Here is a 19,103-nt window from a genome sequence, read left to right as displayed (position 1 = left end):
ATCCTGTGGTAGCCTAGGTACTTCTAGCCAGATTTTTAAAAGGTATTTAGGCTCGTAGTGGGATTTGCAAGCAGGCCTAGATGCTTTTGAAAATCCCACCAGGTGCCTTCTAACATTCTTGCAGAAATCCAGCCCCTGGAGGCTTTACACACTAAGGCCGCCATCTGCAAATGGTTTTTAGCTTCTTTGGGGGGTGTCCCATCGAAACAGGCCGGGCCTGATGATCAGAAAGCGTTGAGCAGCCAGGAACCCAGCTGAATGGGAGCCGGGTGGGAGCTCGGTGCCTCCAAAAATCAAGGCACTGAATATCAGGGGCCACTTTTGAAACCCTTGGCCCAAAAGCCCATAACCTTTTGGATTCCCCCGGCCGCTGCCGTTCTCAGCCCGGTTTTAGGGGCTGTTCGTTGGTCCCCGGACCCCGGCTGCACCTGTTGGAAGTCAAGCCACCGACTCCAGGGGGGCCCCTGCCCGCCTAAAGTCACCCACGTGTCTTTGCCAGCTCCATCCGCCGGGATGAATTGCCCGGCAGCCGCCCCCGCGCAGAGCTGCGCACCCCGCCTTTGCTAACCCAGCCCGATGGGCTGAACAAACACCCAGGGTGGGAGGGGAGGAGAGGCCGGCCGGGGCGTGTCCCGCTCCGCTTCCCCAGGCCGGGGGAGCGGAGCGCAGCGCAGCGCGCAGGCTGGGTGCGGGGCCAGGGCGCACCTGGGGGCGGCTCCCCGTGCTCCGGCCCGGGGCTGTGCTCTAATCAGGCTCCAGCGGAGGAGGGGCCGAGCTCGGCCGCCAGGCGAGCCGCGCTGCCCCCCAGCAGCCATGGCGGAGGCGTAGCGAGCCAGCCGGCCAGCGGAGGAGGAGGAGGAGCGGGGCGCGGAAAGTTGCCCTGCCCGGGGCCATGCCCGCCGGGCGCACGGGCTGGGGGCCGGGCACAGCCAGCGGCAGCGGCCGGCGAAGATAAGGAGGGAGCCGGCGGGGGCGGCAGCAGCAGCATGGCTTCCAAGGAGCGGCTCTACGAGCTCTGGATGCTCTACTTCGCCAAGGTGGGTGTGGGTCGGGGGGCGCCTGCCACCAGCCCCCTCCCTCTGCCTGGGGAGGGGCGCCTGCAAACACCCCCTCCCCGCCCGTTTGTCCAGGGGGGGGGCACCTGTCACACCTGCCCAGGGCGCACCTGTTAACTGCCCTCCTCTCCGGGGCGCGGCCGCACCCCTTGTCCCCCCTAAGCTCGCCCGGGATGGGCTCGGAGCAGCCGCAGGTGCCTGGGTGCGCATCCCCCTGCCCCGAGCTCGCCTCCCCGGCCGCGGGGAGAATCCGCCCCCCTACCCTGGAGGAGGAAGCCCCCCCCCGGCTTGGCAAGAGTTTGGTGCCGGTGCTTTGCTAACAGCGGGGCAGGCCCCCAGCGCCACCCTCCGACTGGAGCAGGCAGCCCGGGGGGCCGTGGGAGCCGTTCGCTCACTTCCTGGGCGCTTGTTTGTTTGGCAGGATTATTTTGCCTCGGCTGCCGCTGGACTCCTGGCCCCTGTGCCGCAGGCCCTAGCAACTGTTACCTTGTGTGTGTGCAGGAGAGACGAGCTCCCGGTAACACAATAGCGCGGGGAAGTTTAGACACGGTCAGGTCAAGTGCCTGGGAAATCAGGCGTTGGCAAAGCCTTGCACGTGTGAGGTCCTTTGCAGGTGGAGCAGGAAGGGGGGTACCCTGGGGTTTAAAATCATATCGGATTAAAGGGAATCCGGGGGGGTTAACATGCCTCAGTTAAACATCAGGGGGTAGCCGTGTTAGTCTGTATCCACAAAACCAACCAGGAATCTGGTGGCACCTTAAAGACTAACAGATTTATTTGGACATAAGCTTTCGTGGGTAAAAAAAACCTCACTTCTTCAGTGCCACCGGATTCCTGGTTGTTTTTGTGCCTCAGTTATCAACTGCCATGGTGAAGGCTGTTTGATGCTACACCTGCCTCTGACTCGCCTTGCCAATTGGTGTGGTTTTACCAGCACGCTTTGCTGTTGCTGTGTGTGAAAGACGCTAAGCAAACACAAGGGAAACTGGGTGGACACACAGTGCAGCCGGATACACAGGAAAACGGGGGAGGGAAATGTCCTAATCTCTCTTCAGTTATAGTCATGGTGCTTTTGACCAGAGTAAAACTTTTTCAAAGCAGGAGACTTGCTTCTTGGGGATGATAAATGCAAAGTTTGAGCGTGTAGGTTGCAAGTAACCTGCTAAATTAAAAGGGCCATTTCTTAAAAAGATCTTAAATTCGTTATTTACATTTGTTTGCTTTTTGCACTTCACCCAGGCTAGACGATGAAACGTGGCTAGCCAGTTTCACTGCTTTTTGCTAGCACTTCCCTTTGACTTTTTGTCTGCCGGGCACTATGCATCCTGGTTGTGCTTTGATAATGGTTTTGTTGCAAGTGCTCTACAGGAATACTTATTTGCTAAGCAGGTTCCTTTTTAGATTTTTTTTTTTTAAAGATGAAATGTTTTTGTTGGTCTCTTGTTTTGTAAACATTCTTTTTCACAGTGCTGTCCAGATTTGAGCTGCTGATGTCCTTTTAAATGACATTTGGAGTAGGAGACACTTACACTGTCTCTTTAAAATTAATTTTGATCTCTGCCTGTAGAACGCTGTTTTGTAAAGAGGAGACAGGCATTGTATGCTCATGTCAACAAGAGGCATGTGGGTTATAGTCTTGTTTAATGTCTGAGTCTTCCCAGAACTCTCTTGTTTTGGTACTAGCTGGCACTGATGATTACATCTGATGTGTGCCTTATTTTATTCTGCTAGTGCAGCTCCAACAAGCACACCCGGCCCCTTACGGCAGAGATTTGTTTTAGTGCCGTAAATATGGCATCAGCTGGGGGAATTCCTCTTTTGTTCTGAAAAGGAAGTTTTCTCAGCTTATAGCATACTGATTAAGTCCGTTCAATGTCATGGGGGAACACGGGATAACAAACTGTCACTTCGTCATCCAAAGAAATCATTTGTAATGCAAAATCATATGGCCTTTGCCTTCCTCTGCCGCCTCTTGCTTTTCTAAAGGCGCAGCCTTGTATGGAATAAAAAGATTGAGCCGCCAGTTGGGGAGATGAGAGCAGCAACAACGAAACATTCCCAGTTCTGAAATCGATTTTTTTCCAAAGGTAGAATTTAATCCTGAGTCCATTGACTGTAAAGAGGTAATTGTAGTGCACTAGCTGGATTCTTTGGGGAAAGTTACCACCCTCTAAACCTGAGAACTTGATGAACCAGAGCTAAGATTGGTGGTTCACTTGCACCCATCTGAACAGTTACGGTATAACAGCAGGATTGAAGCCTTCGTTCTGTAGCTGCCTTTCCCGTTGTGAGGATTGTTCTGTCTCTTCCTGCTGTGTTGAATCTTGCACTTGAACTGGAGTGAGAAGGTAAATTGACCGCTGGTAAGTGTGCGGGCTTAGGCTTGTCCCCGAGAACCAAAAGAGGGTGATGTGTGTGTGCCGCAGAATGTCAGAGGGATATTACAGTTGACTTCAGTTTTTCTTAAAAAAACAAATACTCTCCTCCCCCCTCCCCCAAACCAACAACCTTTAAGAAATTAAAATAAGTAGAGATTCCCTGTGACAAGAGTTGCTTCCAAGCAAAAAATCACACTTAACATTCTGGAAGGATGCACAGAATGTCCTTTGTAAGCAAAGGGGAGTGGATGCTATCTCAAGAGACCAGGTAGTTATGAATCACAGAAGTGTGTGTGGTGTGGTGTGTGCGCGCGCTATTCAGAGTTATCTGACTGGGTACCTGATGGGGGAAGAGAGGAGGGAGATGGACAGAGAGGGAAGTGAATAAGTAAAGGCCTGGATGTCTGTGGACAGAGGGATGTATGGTACCTGTGCCTTACTGGGGAGATGTATTATGTTGGATCTTGTTGAGGAGTATCAATCTAGATTGTTGCAATGGCATCTTCTCCGTGATCAGCACCGATATCCCGTGGGGGTAGGATCTCTGCTTAACCGGGATATGTCACCATTACCCTGCAATGTGTTAATAGGCATTAACAGCTCTTCCTGCGGGCATCTGAGACCTCATGCTGGATAACAAGGAGAGCTGGAAACTGAATTTAAAATGCTATTTCTGTTTGCAGTGGAGGTGTCACTAATGTGCAAATACAACTCTTCAAGGGCCTGCAGGAGGCTATGCCATTGGTTATGTTAATACTGGATTTCTCTACACACAGCCTTCATACTTTACGGCATGACCTGCTATTATTGTAGACGAATACCTGCAATTGAAGTCTCTAAGAATGTCCGTACACCTGTGTCTGACCCCTTTGCCTGTTCCTACGATGTTTGCTACGTGAAAACACCAACTGCTCGTCTTGGGAGCATTGCTTTCCCCACCAGGAGTCCTCTGATCGTGAAGATTTACTCCAGCCACGGTGCCCTGTGAAAAATCCTCCTCTTAAATCTCTGGGGGCTGCTATTTTTGGCTAGGACTCTGGTCTGAACCTAATGCTAGGAATGTAGGCCAGTCAATGCAACAGCGGGCCCTGTCTTCTGGCAACTGCGTTTGAAAGGCAAAGACAAGAATCATGCAGAGATATCGTTATCTCTCTTTTAACGTCCTAATGGAATGCATGGCTTGCTCGCTTTGATCATCCGATTTGGGCTGAATATCAAATGCGGCACAGAAGTCCGTTTCTCTCGCATTGTCCTTCATTGTGTCAGAAAAATGTAAAATAAAATCCAGGGGGCTGGTTAGGAGGCTAGGGAGACAAAATCAACATGATGATGGAGATCAGCGAAGATGCCGTGTGTGTCTACTAACCCACCAGTAAATTGACTCTTTCCTGTTAAAGAATAATTAATGTTGCTGATGGCTTCTCAGCTTGTAAAAATGCCTTTGTTCGTGAGCTGTGTGAGTTCTTTAACGGATCATACTAAAGCCTTATTGAGCAGATGATGGATCTTCAGTGTTCTTATTAATCATCCTCACTCTCTGTTAAGTACATTAAGTACTGGGGAGCGAAAAATGATCACTTATGTTGTATCATGCCATTTAATTAAACACATCACTGCAGCGTAGTGAAATGGGACTAGAAGTAAGTGGCCTTTGGGGAGGATGTGAGCTTCTTCCAGCCCGCTGACCACCTGACAAAACCCCAACTTCTGATGATCTGTAGTGACATGGCTGATATTACAGTAGTGCCTAGAGGCATTGAGATCAGAGTCTCCATGGTGCAAGGCGCTGCACAGAAAGACAGTGCATCTCCATCTAAACAGAGAACATAAGAACCGGCCATATTGGGTCAGCCCAAAGGTCCATCTAGCCCAGTATCCTGTCTTCCGACAGCAGCCAATGCCAGGTGCCCCAGAGGGAATGAACAGAACAGGGAATCACCAAGTGATCCATCCCCTGTCGCCCATTCCCAGCAGAAAGGAAGTATTGGCCTCATCTTTTGGATGAGAAACTGAGGCATGGGTCACAGAGTCCGTGGTACAGCCAGGAATAGAATCCAGATTTTCAGTCCCAGTCCAGTGTCTTAACCACAGGTCTGCCTTTACTCTAGGTGAGGAGAGGGCTCTGGCTTCATATAACAGCTTGCCCTGTGAGCGCCTTGGAACTGGACTAAGGCCTGCCTGTTTTGAAGAACCGTGGAGAACTTCCTTTTCCATTTAGAACTAGGTGTGTGGCCATCTCCATGCACCAGCTGGCCTGGAGGCTTATGGTGAGAAGAGGATATCCAAAGTGTCTCTTTGTGGGGCTGCTAGACTCTGGTGATGGACTAGAAGGCGTTGACTAGGACCCTAGAATGCCCCTGTGGCTCCCAGCTAGTCTGAGCGTCAGGAGTTGCTGAAAGCCTTGAGGTGCGTGGGGCTATGCAGTCTCCTTTTGAAAGAGGAAACCTTTCTGGAGCTGCAGGTCTCTCCGTGGCTCATGGCAGAACTCCATTCTTCCTTTTCACAGCCTGTTGCAGCCATTGGCAGCTCTTATTAAATGACTGCATGCGTGTACCTTCTGTTAACGTGGGCCAATCAAGTGTCCGATCAGCCAGGTCCGTCTGCTCCGGGTTTGTTTAGAACTTGGTAACCAGATCTTGCTTCTTTAAAGGAGTTTTCCTGCTGCTGTTGACACTGCAGGGCTGGGCTGGCTTTGTTCGTTTTCCCCACCCACCAAGGGAACTATGCAGCTTTGACAATAATACAGTGGACAGGCAGGCACAGACAAGCCTCGGCGTGCACAGTGTCTGGGGATGTCAGGCAGCTGGAGCGGGCTCAGGGGGTGACAGCGTCCTCAGCCGAGCCCTCTCCTCTGAATATCTTCAGAGCGTGTTTCTATTTTATCATGGCTCCCATTTCCCAGACACCCTCCCCTTCATCTAGGCCTCGTTTGCACGAGCATTTTCCTTCTGGTTTCCCATCTGTGCACTAGTGCAGCTCCCTGGCGGTGCCATGTGTAAAGGCGAACATGAACAAGGTGCTAGTGGTGTCTGGCAGTCTAACCGCGTCGCCTCGGCCAGCTCTGAGAAGTCTTAGGCCTCTACTACATGGTTAGGTTGACGTAAGCTGCCCTGCGTCAACTTAGCTGTGGAAATGTCTTCGTTAACTTTGACTCCCACCGGCATAAGTGCCTCTCTGCACCCATTTAGCAACACCGCCTCCCTGAGTGGCGGAGAGTCCCGCTCGATGTAGTCGGGTCGGCGCAGTGTCAGTGTAGACACCGCATTGCTTGCGTCGACTGTTCCCGGCTTTCAGGAGCTGTCCCGCAATGCCCCCCGCTGACAGAACAAGCGCTCCTGGCGAGGAGATGCACACCGCCGGCACAAGGAGCCGAGCGTGCGCGCGCACAAGCGATTTAATAACCGCGGTGGCTGTGTGCCGACGTACGTTAGGTCGACGTCATTGTGTAGCATAGACATGGCCTGAGTGTGGCACTGGTTAAATTTCAAGTGGCTTGTCTATTAGTAGTGGTAATAATCATGTTTATCACAGCGGTGCTGAAGAACCAACCCAGATCGGGGCTGCAGACACGGAGTGGGGGAAGGGGTAGAACACACTAGTGACAAATGGCATGCTAGTTCTGAGATTTCTTTGGGTGGGTTTAGTTAGGGGAAAGAGAGAGAAATCAACTAAATGGGAAGGGGGTGAGGATGACAGGGCAGAGGAGAAGGGGCTAAGAGGCAAGGCGTGGATTGAAGCTGAGGTGGTACAAACAGGTAATCGGCACAAGGCAAGGTCAGTCCAGTCAAAGCTGTAGAAAGTTCTCTGAAGGTCCCTTCTCCGTCTGCTTCTGCAGCTGTTCCTTCCGGCTGGGCCTTCCTGCCGTTTTTTCCTTAAGTCTGCATGGTTTGGGGGGAAGGGGGGATCAGGGGGGTTGATCTGCCCAACACAATCCTGGGTCTGAGAGGTGTGACCCTGGCTAGGCCCCTCCTTACCCCTTCTCCTAGTGCAGCAGTGTCTGCGTCAGCAACTTGTGTAGCTGCTCCTACTGGCTGGAGTTGCTGGCTTGTTCCTCTTCTGTTAGTGGAGGTGCAGCTGTGTGATGTCAGTTAGAAGCCAGCAGAGACCAGCCTTAGTGGCCTCAGGGCTTAGGGCTGGTCCATCCTGGGGACGGACATGGGCATTGCTACATCTCTCGGGGGGGTGAAAAATATACTCTCCCCCTCTCCCCCCGTGACATAGCGGTACCGACCGATGGAAGAATTCTTCCAAGCTACCCGCTCTCGGGGCGGTGGATTAACTGCAGTGATGGGAGAAGCCCTCCCAGGGCTGTCGTGCGTGTCTACACAGATGTGCTGCAGCGGCACAACTGTAGTGTGTTGTGCATAAACATACCTGTAAGCTCTGGCCAGCTTGTTGCAGGTGTTCCCAGCATTGCTGTCTTTGCTGGGCTAAGTAAACTGGAGAGCGTCCTGGGTTGGGTGCAGGTGTCTTGTGCTTGCTCTTTGGAAGGGATCCTTGCTTCAAAGAACCCTTACTTGGTAACCTTTCCCTTGCCCGGAGGGTACAGAAACGTACGGCCGCAGCTGTAGCAGCAGCAGCCCCGTCGGCAAACCGTCAAGATGAATTGCAGCTCAAAACCACAGTTTGTTTACTTCAGTGCTTCCTTAGGCCTTTCTCCCACCATCAGCAATCCCCCTTCATGTACGCAAAATAGCCCCCGAGCCTGGCTTTCCTCTCTTGGTTGCAGGTTTTAGGTCCAGGTCTCTGAAGGACCTGTCTAGTGATGTCAACAGGTGGGAGTTGAGCTACAGCTCTTCTTGCTCTGGGGGAGTGGAGAGGAGATGCAGATTCTTGTGCCGTCTCCTGGGATCTCCTCACCGCCCCTGGGCCTGGAGCTCAGGTTTATGTTACCTGAGGCCGCCCCCAGGTCCCTCCAGGTGAAGAGGGACGCAAGCACCAGGGACGAAGTGCGTGCATCATACAGATATGCCAAGGCTCCTTCAAACAGGGCCGGCTCTGGCTTTTTTGCCGCCCCAGGCAAAAAAGCCTCCCGCCCCCCCCTCTTCCCCCCCCCCCCCACGCAAGGGAGGGCGGTGAGCCCCGCCGGGGAGAGCGGAGCCCTGGTGGCCAGAGCGCCGGGGGCAGGGCGGCGAGCCCCGCCGGGGCTCCGCTCTCCCCGGCGGCCAGAGGCAGCGCCGGGGGGAGGGCGGCGAGCCCGGTCGCGGCCCTGCTCTCGGGCCGGAGCGCCGCGCCACCCCCCTCCAGGTGCCGCCCCAAGCACCAGCTTGGTGGGCTGGTGCCTGGAGCCGGCCCTGCCTTCAAACAACACTGGATCTCGTGTCCCGTGTTGCGACGGAGCAGCGAAGGACTGGATTGCTGCCGTGGCTGGCGCTGAAAAAGGAAGCGCTCCAGAGGCTCCGGTTTGTACGGACAGTGCCGAATGCGCTGTGCCTGCCACTGAACGTGCTCTGCTAGTGCCGTGGGGTCTCTGCAAGGCTACCAGAGATGATGGTAGCAACGAAAGCAAGCAGTGTACGGAGGACTTAGCACATGTGAATTACATTTCGTCCCTTTTACAGGTCCCCTCATGCCGTCAAACTAGCGTAAAGGGGTCTTGCCGTAAGTCCTGGTCTAAACTTACGGCTTGTGCTGTAAGCGTGGTTAGACAAATACTGCACATGTCCAGCAAGGTGGGTGTGTTTTAGTAAGTGCCCTTCTTGTAACTGGTTTCTATGTACAGCTGCTCTGTAACTCCGCAAACTACATCGGGTTTTGTAAGCCATCACCACTGTCTCTCATCTGTTGATGAAATGCCATTTAGTGTTGCCTGACTTGCTTTGTTTTGATCACTCTGTAAGTCTATTTAATCAGATGCATTGCCTTTGGTACCGCTTGCGTTATTTTCCAGACTTACTTAATGTCTGAGAATTGCAGCTCCATCAGCTAGGATCTTGCCCGAAATGCTGTGTATTTTAAGTCAGTGATGAATACCTCATTTGAATAATGAACTAATCAAAGTTCGTTTAGTCTTGGGTTACTCCCCAGTGGACAATTGTCCACATACCAGGAAAAAAAAAGTCTCACAACTGGCATTAATTGGCTCCTTGTCAATCTTAACAGAGACCATTCTCTAGGCCCATTTAGTCCTCAAGTTCCCCCCTAGGTCAGGATGGAAGTACAGTAGAACCCCGTTTAACGAGCCTCCATTATCTGTCTCTCCATATTTACCGAATCACCAGCCGCCTGGGGCTGACAGCAGCTGGGGGCTCCGGCTGTCAGCCCCCAGGCAACTGGGGGCTCCAAATTTTCGGTTATCTGATCTGACTGCAGTCCCAATTAGGTCTGATATTTGGGGTCCCAATGTGCAGTGGTTCTGAAGCTTGCAGATTAGCAGCCTATGATGAACTTGGGCTGCAGATCTGTCTAGGCATATATCTAACTCCTCCTCATGTGGTGGTCTTCATCAGCACTGGATGCGCATGTCTCAGATCCTTCCAAGAAAGACTTGTCAAGTTCCGAACCAAAGAGTTTAAAACTTCTCTCTCAGGTGTAGTTCTTAAAAAAGCTTTACAATGTAAGGGAATTGTACCATAATGGCTACAGGCAGGCTTTGAATGAACAGATTTAGCACGAAAATGTAGCATAAAAATCCAATGGGGATTTTGCACACTTTGCTTGTCTCAATTATGCTCCCTCTGAATAGTGACAGCTACTACTTGATATTTGGATCAATAACAGAACTGCTTCCCCGTTTTTTTGTGCACTAGGAATACAGCAGGATCCCTATTTTAGGAACTAATTGGAGATTGAGGTGCTAACAACATGAAATTGAACCTCTCGAAATTGCAGTGGGTACAGTGCACAGGTTCATTTATTGCTCAATGACAGAGTACATAGCAAATAGTTACACATGCGTAGTGTCTGGTTAGTCTTCGCTGCCAAACTGCTCAGTCTGTTCAAACCAGTACAGCTGTTTGAAAGTTGGCTGAAGGATTGAAGTCCCATTGGGTGGCAGAAAAATGGTTCATATGATGGGTCATTCATTAGATTGCTGTTTGTAAAATCGGGGTTCTGCTGTCCAGGTTACTATGTCATTGGCAAAGCAAGTGGCGTATGAAAACAAAGATTTGACTGGGAGAGAATTGTGGGAATTAGCAGAGATTTTGGGGGGGGGTGTGTGGCCGGGGAGTGGAACGGGGCTGGCTGTTGCCAGCAAGTGACTGCAGCGTGTAGCCACATCTGCAGAGTTAAAGGTGACCCTTAATCAGGAAACGGAACAATGTTTTGTGCCTTTTCTCTACCTAAGGCTTTTATTTACTACTGGTGAGGACGTGCTGCACACGTAAATGGCATCATCGTGTAATGAAGTCCATAGTTGACTTTATGGACGTTTGTTTCTCTTACCTGGTTATTTTTAGTTGTATTGCAGTAGAGATCCAAACCGAACTGGGGCCTCCTGTTAGGTGCAGTATTTACACGTTGTACACTCTTCAGGTCTGTTCCTTAGACCTTGTCTGACCACGCAAGTCACTGCTCTAACAATGCCACCATACTGTGTGTAGGAAGGTCTGGCTAGTCTCTGGACAGCACCTAGCGCAATGGGGTTCTGGTCCATGACGAGGGCTGCCGGGAGCTCTACGATAGGAATAACGCAGCTGTGGACAAAAGAATGGGAGCCTGCCATACCAGCCCAAGACTGGGAAATGAGGCACAGAAACGAAATGACTTGACCTGTGTCCGGGCAGGTGAGCCGGGCAAAGCTTGGAATAGAACCCGAACTCAGCGCCTTAGCAATAAACTCCTTCCACCGTTCACACTCGCAGTCCATTTGTTTTTCAGGGAAGAGAGGACAGTCACTGAGAGCCTGGTGACCCCTACCGTGAAATGACGTGAGGTGGCTTGGGATCCTTCGTGGCTTGTTGAGTTTTTTGATATGCGGAAAAAACCGTGATTTTTCTGCCTGGCTGCCGCCATGGCTGACGTGTCGGCCATCTGCCCATGGTGGTGTGCATACAGAGGTGTAACCTGTGTGTGCGCGCGCGACGCTGTCTGTGCTGTAAACACTAGGGTTGTCCCCTTCTCCTGAGCGACGGGGTGGCAGCTCTCTCTAGCGTCCTGCTTCAGAGACGCGCTCCGCCTGCGTCTTTAGATGAGAGCCCCGTGGATGCTGACTGTCCTTGGGACTGCTTCTCTGAGGGCAGAGCATTATCAGTCCATTGAGCGAGCGCTTCTCCAGCTCTCTAACATCCGCCTTGCTCCAGTCAGGGTGAGGGTAATTGACCACTGGAGCAACTTACTGAGTGCTGTGGTGGATTCCCTGTCACGGAAGCCTTTCAGTCCAGGCTGGCTTCCTTTCTTAAAAACCTGCTCCATCTCGACCTCAAGAGATGGGCCTGCTGCCGGAAAGGCTGGGTGAAATCCTCTGGCCTGGGTTAGACAGCAGGTCAGACTAGATGATCGTAATGGTCCCTGCTGGTCTTAACAGCTGTGAATGTTGAAATGCAGGGTTATCTAGCCACACATTTGTATTCCAGTACTTCCACTTAATGGTTTAGCTGAGATTGGGTTCCCCCTTGTTCTGGCTGCTGTACAAACACATTGAGACAATCCCTGCCCCAAAGGAACTTACTCTGACTAGACAAGGCAGGCAAAGGGAGGATTGTAATCCCCATTTTATAGATGGGGAGACTGAGACCCAGAGGTCAAGGATTTAATCCTGCAGAGGGCTGAGCACACGGCGCCTGATCCAGCATTGGACTTCAGCCCATGCATGTCTCTCGAGCGTTCGACTAGTCAAGGGGAGTGCACACGTGCTTTGTGGGGTCCGAGCCAGAGCATGTTACAGCATCGAGCCCTAGGTGACCTGGCTCAAGGCCACCCAGGAAGTTTGTAGCAGAGCTGGGACTTGAACCCAGATCTCCTGAGTCCCAGTCCAGTGCCCAAACTCCACGGGGGCCCTTCCCCTGAAGTCCATGCTACCTAGAGTTTATGTAGGCGTCGGCTCTCTGAAGTTCCGCTTCTCCAGGAAGGTCACCCATGCTGAAAACCAGGAAGCTAGTTTTAGGGGCAAGACTGAATCCCTGAGTTGTCTGCTGCTGACTCTCTTGCCCTTCGTGTTTTTGATGATGCTCAAGTCGTCTCTGCTTCCTGTCCCTCGGTCTTTCCTGCCACCGCTCTGATAACGATACTGGGGAATTGGTCTCCTCCTCCAGAAGTTCCTGTCTGTCCCCAGTAGCTTTCTAGGAACGGGCCTTGTGACAAAACACTAGGGAAACAGCCAGGAGAGAACACTTAATACTGCAAATAGCAGCGAGGCAGAGGACTTGCTCTGCGCTCCCAGTGAAACGGATGCGAAGCAGGCCTGGCTTATAAGTGGTTTTAAGTAGCTGCCCCTGTTGCAGGACACTCTAGCACCGTCCGGGTCATGGGAAGACTAACAGATCCAAGGCTGGCTTGGCTGGACCGTACGGTGTTATGGGACCAGGGCGTCAAGCGCTGTGTAAAGGCCTGTAGGGAAACAACTAACCGGCGTGGTGGTGACAGTACAGCATTAGGCTTTTGTAGCCTGTACAGGCTGAGGAGGTGAGCGATTGTCCAAGCGGTGTGGCAGTGATGGGGTATTAAGAAGAGCTCGGCTTTATAAAAAGGTCCCAGCGGTGGTGTCTGCCAGATTGACAGTCAAGCTCCCAAGAAAGATCCTTGAGAAATGTGGCACCAGACCAGGCCCTAGAGAAAAGGCTGCCTGGCCCAATCTCCTCCTGGTCCTCATGAGATGGCCTAGTGCAGTGGTCCCCAATGCAATGCCCGCAGGTGTCATGGCGCCCGCCAGGGCATCTATGTGCGCCCGTGTACTGGCCAGCAGACGAGCATCCGCCGACAAGCAGCATCATCCAGAGGCGCCGCCGAAAATCGGTAGCATTTCGGCGGCGACACCTCAGGATGACGCTGCTTCTCGGCGGCATTTCGGCAGATGCTCGTCCACTGGCCACGGTCCGCGGTGGCTCGTCGTCTGGCGCCCGCCCGACGAAAAAGGTTGGGGACGTCTGGCCTCGTGGGACCTGCTGTGGCACCCTTCTTCCCAACCCACCTCCCCTGTTCGTGTGACGGGCTCCTCGGCCCGGGCAGTGGCTCTGCACCATGCCCGCCAGCCCACTCTGTATCGTCAGACGGGGGGACACAAAACATCAGACTGGAGCAGCTGCTGCTCTCCTGCTTGGTTTCTAGCCTGGGCCCCTGAGTTCGCTCCTTAGGTGCCAGGTTGGGCTGGAACTCTGCATCCCGTCTCGGTGCTGAGGGCTGGAGCAGGCTAGGTGGGGGGACGCCAGTGGGGCAGGAGAACAACAAAGGTGATGGTAAGCTCTCTGGGACAAGCTGTCGTATCCTTACATTTGTACGGTGCCTATTGCAAGGAGGCGTTGGCTGGCGCCTCTGGTCCCCTCCGCGATGCTAATGGGAAGAGACGCGTCTGTCCTGGGAACGTTTTGGTTCCTGCCCCACTGAATGGGTCCAGATCCCAGCCTCCCGCTCCCGCTGGTGGGGGCAGTCAGAAGGGGTATACGGCAGTGCTGTTGTTCCAGGCCCGATAAGCGACCCGGCGTCAGGCCTGTGAGCCAAATTCTATATCAGGCGGTGTCACAGCAGCACGTGAACGGGCACATCCTGCTCCCAGAGGGGGAGGGGCTCGGCCATTGGAGTGAAGCAGATGGGCATCTAAAATGGCAACTTTTAAATGTCATGTGCCACCGGTGTTGGAAATCACCGGCCACCTGCGATGTCGGATTATCACCGGGCTGCACTTGATGGCCACGGGAACTGCATGGGAGTAGTGGGTCTAGAATTCGCATCCTCCTGTTGGAAAAGCCCAGGTCCCTGCCACTTGAGCTAAAGCATAATTGCTGTTGGTGTAAGGCCCCTGGCACGCAACTGATCAGTGCTGCTTCCATCCAGCAACGGGCAATGCTGAGACACTCGCCAACTCATTACAGTGTCGACACCTCATTAGACATTGCAGGGCAGAGCCCATGGGTGGATTGACTTCAAATTGCTGGCTTCAGTCAGCAAGTAGGAAACCTTGATTTAAATCATGCCGTTAATCTGGTTTTGCATTTGTACTTTATTTTCCTAAAGAGATGTTGATTCTCATTTGGTTGGTGACATGTGAATTTGGAATTACATATAGCTTTTACGCTGAATTTGGTACTATGACTGGCTAAACAGGAGGATACGCTGGAGATCTATACACATCTAAGCAGTTATGTAGCTTCATTTGTTTGTCCAGGTTCTTAATTTTTACATTTATGATGTTTAGAAAATGGCAAATGACCCTTCCTGTTTACTAGCTTTTTACTAGTGACTTGTGTCAAGCTGCATTTGGATGGAAACTGGAATTCAGGTAAACACACGGCATTTTAAAACGATCTTAAATGGGCTGGATATATAAGAATAGGGTTTATCCAAACATTTTGCATTTAAAGCTGATTATTAAAGGAAATATCTGTAGCTAGTGAATTGAACAGGTTGTTTCTGGTCATATGTCCAGTAAGGTTTTAGCTCTAATAGATCTCATCTTTACACCTTGTTTTTAGTCCTAGATTGGAAGAGGAAAACAAGCTTTCCTGCTTTAATTCCCAATTGGTTTTTAGTTCTTTCAGAGTTCAATCATTTAACGGAACTAGCCGACTTAAACGGGAATGAAGAAAATATTCCATCTGTACCCGCCGAAGAGGCTACTGCTGTCAAAAGTTGATTTAGTCCTTCAGCAAACTCTGGGTCCATCGCTTTAGCTAGCAACTTCCACCAGTTGGATGGCTTGACTTTTTCATGTCCTCCTTGAATATTTCAGATGGGCCTTAATATTGTTTCCCTTCTATTACCCAAGTGGCTAGCCAAAGTTTTGGGCCCTGGAGATGTTCTAGTTAGGAAGAGAAATTGGTGATCGTTGGGTATTTCTTTGCAATCTTCTTTATTTACAAGGGATGTACAAACTCCCGTGTCTCTGAATATGGAGGGAATCAGATAGCAGGAAAACTGCTGCTTTTGCGCTCAGCACCACGAGCAGCCTACGCCCCTCGCTCAGAAACCTCTCTGCAGGTTTCTTCCAGGGTCAGACGCCTGGCTTTCAGCCGCCCCTTCAGGCTGTGTGTTTCTCTTCTGTCCTCTGCGTTTTGCCTTCCCTCACTCATATCCCCACCCAAAACAATCCTCAGCAAAGGTTCCTGGCCCAGTTCACATAGTCCTTTGTCTTAGATGGGGGCTTAACTGTACATTTACATTAATTAAATTGCCGTGAGGATGTAACTCAACCCATAACAAGGTTTCATCCCATTCAGAACGGCGTTGAGTGCCACATTTTAAAAACGTAGAGGTTTTCTTTTAAAAAGAAAAATAGGGGGTTAAACTGAAATAAAATCCACCTGTCTTGATAAATCATCAATCTTCATCCATCCAGGAAACCATCAACCTAAACTGTGGTCACCCTTTCTCCCGCTCCTGGTAACTGTCCCCATTACAGTGAGCCGCGGGTGGATCCCTTTGGCTTGCTAAGCTGTACCAGGGCAGCTGCTTGCATGGAGATAGCAATGGTCCCGCTCTACAGCCAGCTGAAGGACAGGGGGTAACCATCCTGGGTGGTAGTGTTTGCTTGGGACTAACTCGCTGAGTCTGCAGCACAAATATTAGTGGAAAGATTCTAATGTCCCCAGGAAAGACCCACGTCCCATGTCATTCCCCTATAAACACTGCAGCCGTTAACTAAACCCATGGGTGATGGATCGCGGTCTTTGCTATCCTCGCCGTAAGCGCTAAGGGTGACTGCTTTGGACACTCACATCTGCGCGTTGGCATGGCGTTGCCTCTCCCCTGCCCGCCCAGACTTACCGAGAAACGTGCTACACACCCTCCCGAGTGCCTGCCTGGCTCTCCCCCTCAGAGTGCCCTCCAGCCTGCTTTGTGCGATGGGCAGACTTCCTGGAGCGCCAGCTAGAATCCCCGCTGCGCACCCAGGGGGCTGCAGCCCTGTCTTGACTCCCTAAATGAGGCTCCAGGTGCGGCCGTGATAGCAGAGCAGAGGCACCCCCGGTATGTTAATTAAAATGAAGTAACCTCTGCCCCTTCGTTCTGCTCATCAGAGCGCCGTGGATGGGCAAGCAGCGGGCATGCTTGTCTGTAGTGTTTGACCCTTCCTTTGGGGAACAGTATCTCAAGACTGGAATAGGGCAGTCTGCCCCTTTAAGGGCTGTGGGTGCTTGGGGTGCGGCCCCTTTAAGAACCAGTGTTTGGAGCTGGTAGACTGGGGAGAGGATCCGACCCAGCTGGAAATATTGTTGGGGGAGGACAAGTGACCGAGTCCCATGGCTGCCTGCTGGGCATGGGGAAGGAGTGCTCCCAGCTCCGGGAAGGGCAGGTCTGGAAACAGGAGGTAGTTCTTGTGATTCAGCCCGAGTGGTGGTCTGGTAGACCTGGAGAGCAGGGCGGCCTGCCACGGCCCCGGAGTGATGGGAAAGGAGCCGGCTTACCTGCCAGGCGTAAGTGAAACTGTTCCGCTCTGGGGGATGATAAAGCAGGGGGCTGGGAGCACTGCCCCAGGGTGGTTACTGACCCACTGGCTGATGAACGGGGACCACCAGCTCACTAAGATGTTAAACCAGGGCTGCCTTTGCTGTGCGTGGGGATGTGAAACTCCCATTGCTCCCACTCTTGCAGTGGTCGGAAGCCAGAATTCCTTCGTGTGGGGCTCCCTTTTGGGGGGCGGTGCATGGGTTGGCTGCCCCGGGGTGTCTGCCACAGGGTGGCTGTACCTAGAACTCGTAAAGGGATGAAGGATGCCGTGGGCATAACTTTATCAGTGAAGTGACACCAGCCCTCAAAACTTCATCCGCTTAGACACAAATTTCCTAACTCCATCCAGCAGCCCACGGTGGCCCACGGCTGCAGCTCCTAGGTGCTGCTGTAACACATGGAAAGGCACCGTCCAAAATGCAGCTGTTGGATTAGTAACCTGGGGAGAAGAGGGCCCTGCCCCCCTAGACAAGGACATTCCATACAGGTGAAGAGTGAGTGGGTGTGCACAGGTGTACACCTGCTTTTAAGATGGGCTGAAAACCTGAGTCCCCCCTTTCACTCTCACAGGTGTCCTCTCTGAATACGGTTTGTATTCTGGTAGCACTGGAGGCCTCTGCCATGCTCAGGGCCCCAGTGTGCAAGGCACTGCACGTACGCCTCGTAAGACACTGAGCCTACCTCACTGTTTACCGTCTGCTACATAGACCAGACGGATGGAAGATTTTTTATAGTGGAGGAACCGAATCCTGGAGAGAGGAAGTGACACACCAGCTACTGGCAGCTGAACCCAGATCTTCCAAGTCGTGATCCATTGCCTGGACTCCTGACTATTCTCCTTCTGCTCTTCTGGGTGTCCCCAGCCCGGGCTCTCCTTACTGACATGGGTGGGATGGAGACAGTCCCCGCTTGCACCTCAGGGCCACACTGCAGGGGAAGGAGAATTGGTTTTGATGAGAGCGGGTGCCGAGGAAGGGAGGTCTGCACCGAGCTGCGTCTGGCTGGAGCTGGCCGCGGCGTTGGGCTTGAAATGGCTTTTCCATCAGGAGAACGGCACCTTCTGCAGGAAGGGTCTGTGTTCAGCAGAATTCGGGTTTTTGTTGAAAATGCAAACTCCTCAGCAGGAAAACAAACTGGTTAAGGATTGCAATCAACCCCCTCATTTTCCACCCCAACTTGTCTCTGGAACAAGCCCCCGCTTCTCTCCCGACTCTCATCAGGAGATGGGCTCCCTGAGCCATTGGTCTGCAACTGAGCTCCAGGCCTTGGTGTCTAGAAGGCGTCTAGCCTGGAAAGCGGTGTTCAGACTCATTCATGCACTGCTGCAAGGGGACCTGCTCTGCCTGGCAGGTGTGGAAACCCAGCATGGTGTGAACGGAGACACTGGACTCCAGTCTCTCTTCTCTGCTGAAGTATGGGAGCTACCTGGAAGGTCCCTGACGTTAAATGCCACCTACTGCAATGTGTCCTGGTCCACTGTGGTAACGAGAAGGCCGAGAACTGAGTTCAGCTCAGCTCCCTGCCGGATGGACTTGGGTTGGACGACAGTCGTGTGGGAGACCGGTAAGGGTCACTGAGGAGCTAAGGGGGGGTGTGATAGGCAGCACTCTGCTCCGGAAGGTAGCACTGACTCAATACCGCAGCGTGGTGCAAGGGGGCGTTCCGATACTGGAGGGGGGCCATCATTCAGATGAGATGAGGCAAAACCAAGGTCCCTGCTTTCTTGTCTCTAAAGGTTCTCTGGCCCTTTCTGTGACTGGGGCGGCTAACAGCCTGCTGTCCTAACCCCAAGCCAGTGATGATCCCCTGCAATTTCAATGGTCCTTAGATCTCGATAAAAGGGCTAAAAAGAGGATGGGTATTTAGAAACTTGGTCATCTTTTCAGTGTACTCCGCTCTCCCCAGCCAGTGAGATAAAGAACCTGGCTAACGATTCTGGCTATTAACTAGCCCCTGAATAAGTAAGGAGCATTGTACAACGTAGTGTGTTAACATTGTGTTGTAACTTTGCCTTTATTTAAAAAGTATCAAAAGAAATAGCGGTGAGAACGGGCACCCTTCACTTCCAATCCCAGGCTGTTGGGTAGCGTTGCTGTATGCTGTCCTACAGCTGCCACAGCCCACCCCAGAG

At 52.2% G+C, this 19,103-nt stretch overlaps 1 protein-coding gene and 1 long non-coding RNA gene across 2 annotated transcripts in view; both read left to right on the top strand.

Annotated features, from left to right (window-relative positions):
* The first annotated feature begins 623 nt into the window (after positions 1-623).
* The window catches only part of NBEAL2 (neurobeachin like 2), a 181,140-nt gene continuing 162,660 nt past the window's right edge, over positions 624-19,103 (top strand). Inside the window, 2 exon segments of the mRNA XM_065582541.1 lie at positions 624-1,037; positions 1,477-1,572. Of these exon segments, the coding sequence (XP_065438613.1) occupies positions 987-1,037; positions 1,477-1,572 (147 nt within the window). The 5' untranslated portion in view covers positions 624-986.
* On the top strand, positions 1,593-4,931 carry LOC135981231 (uncharacterized). The gene is made up of 2 exons (XR_010598162.1): positions 1,593-3,403; positions 4,210-4,931. It is a non-coding gene; the product is annotated as an uncharacterized LOC135981231 (long non-coding RNA).

The sequence above is a fragment of the Chrysemys picta genome, chromosome 2, assembly GCF_011386835.1.
Source record: "Chrysemys picta bellii isolate R12L10 chromosome 2, ASM1138683v2, whole genome shotgun sequence".
In the NCBI taxonomy this organism is placed as follows: Eukaryota; Metazoa; Chordata; order Testudines; family Emydidae; genus Chrysemys; species Chrysemys picta.
This window is presented reverse-complemented; position numbering and strand designations above follow the sequence as displayed.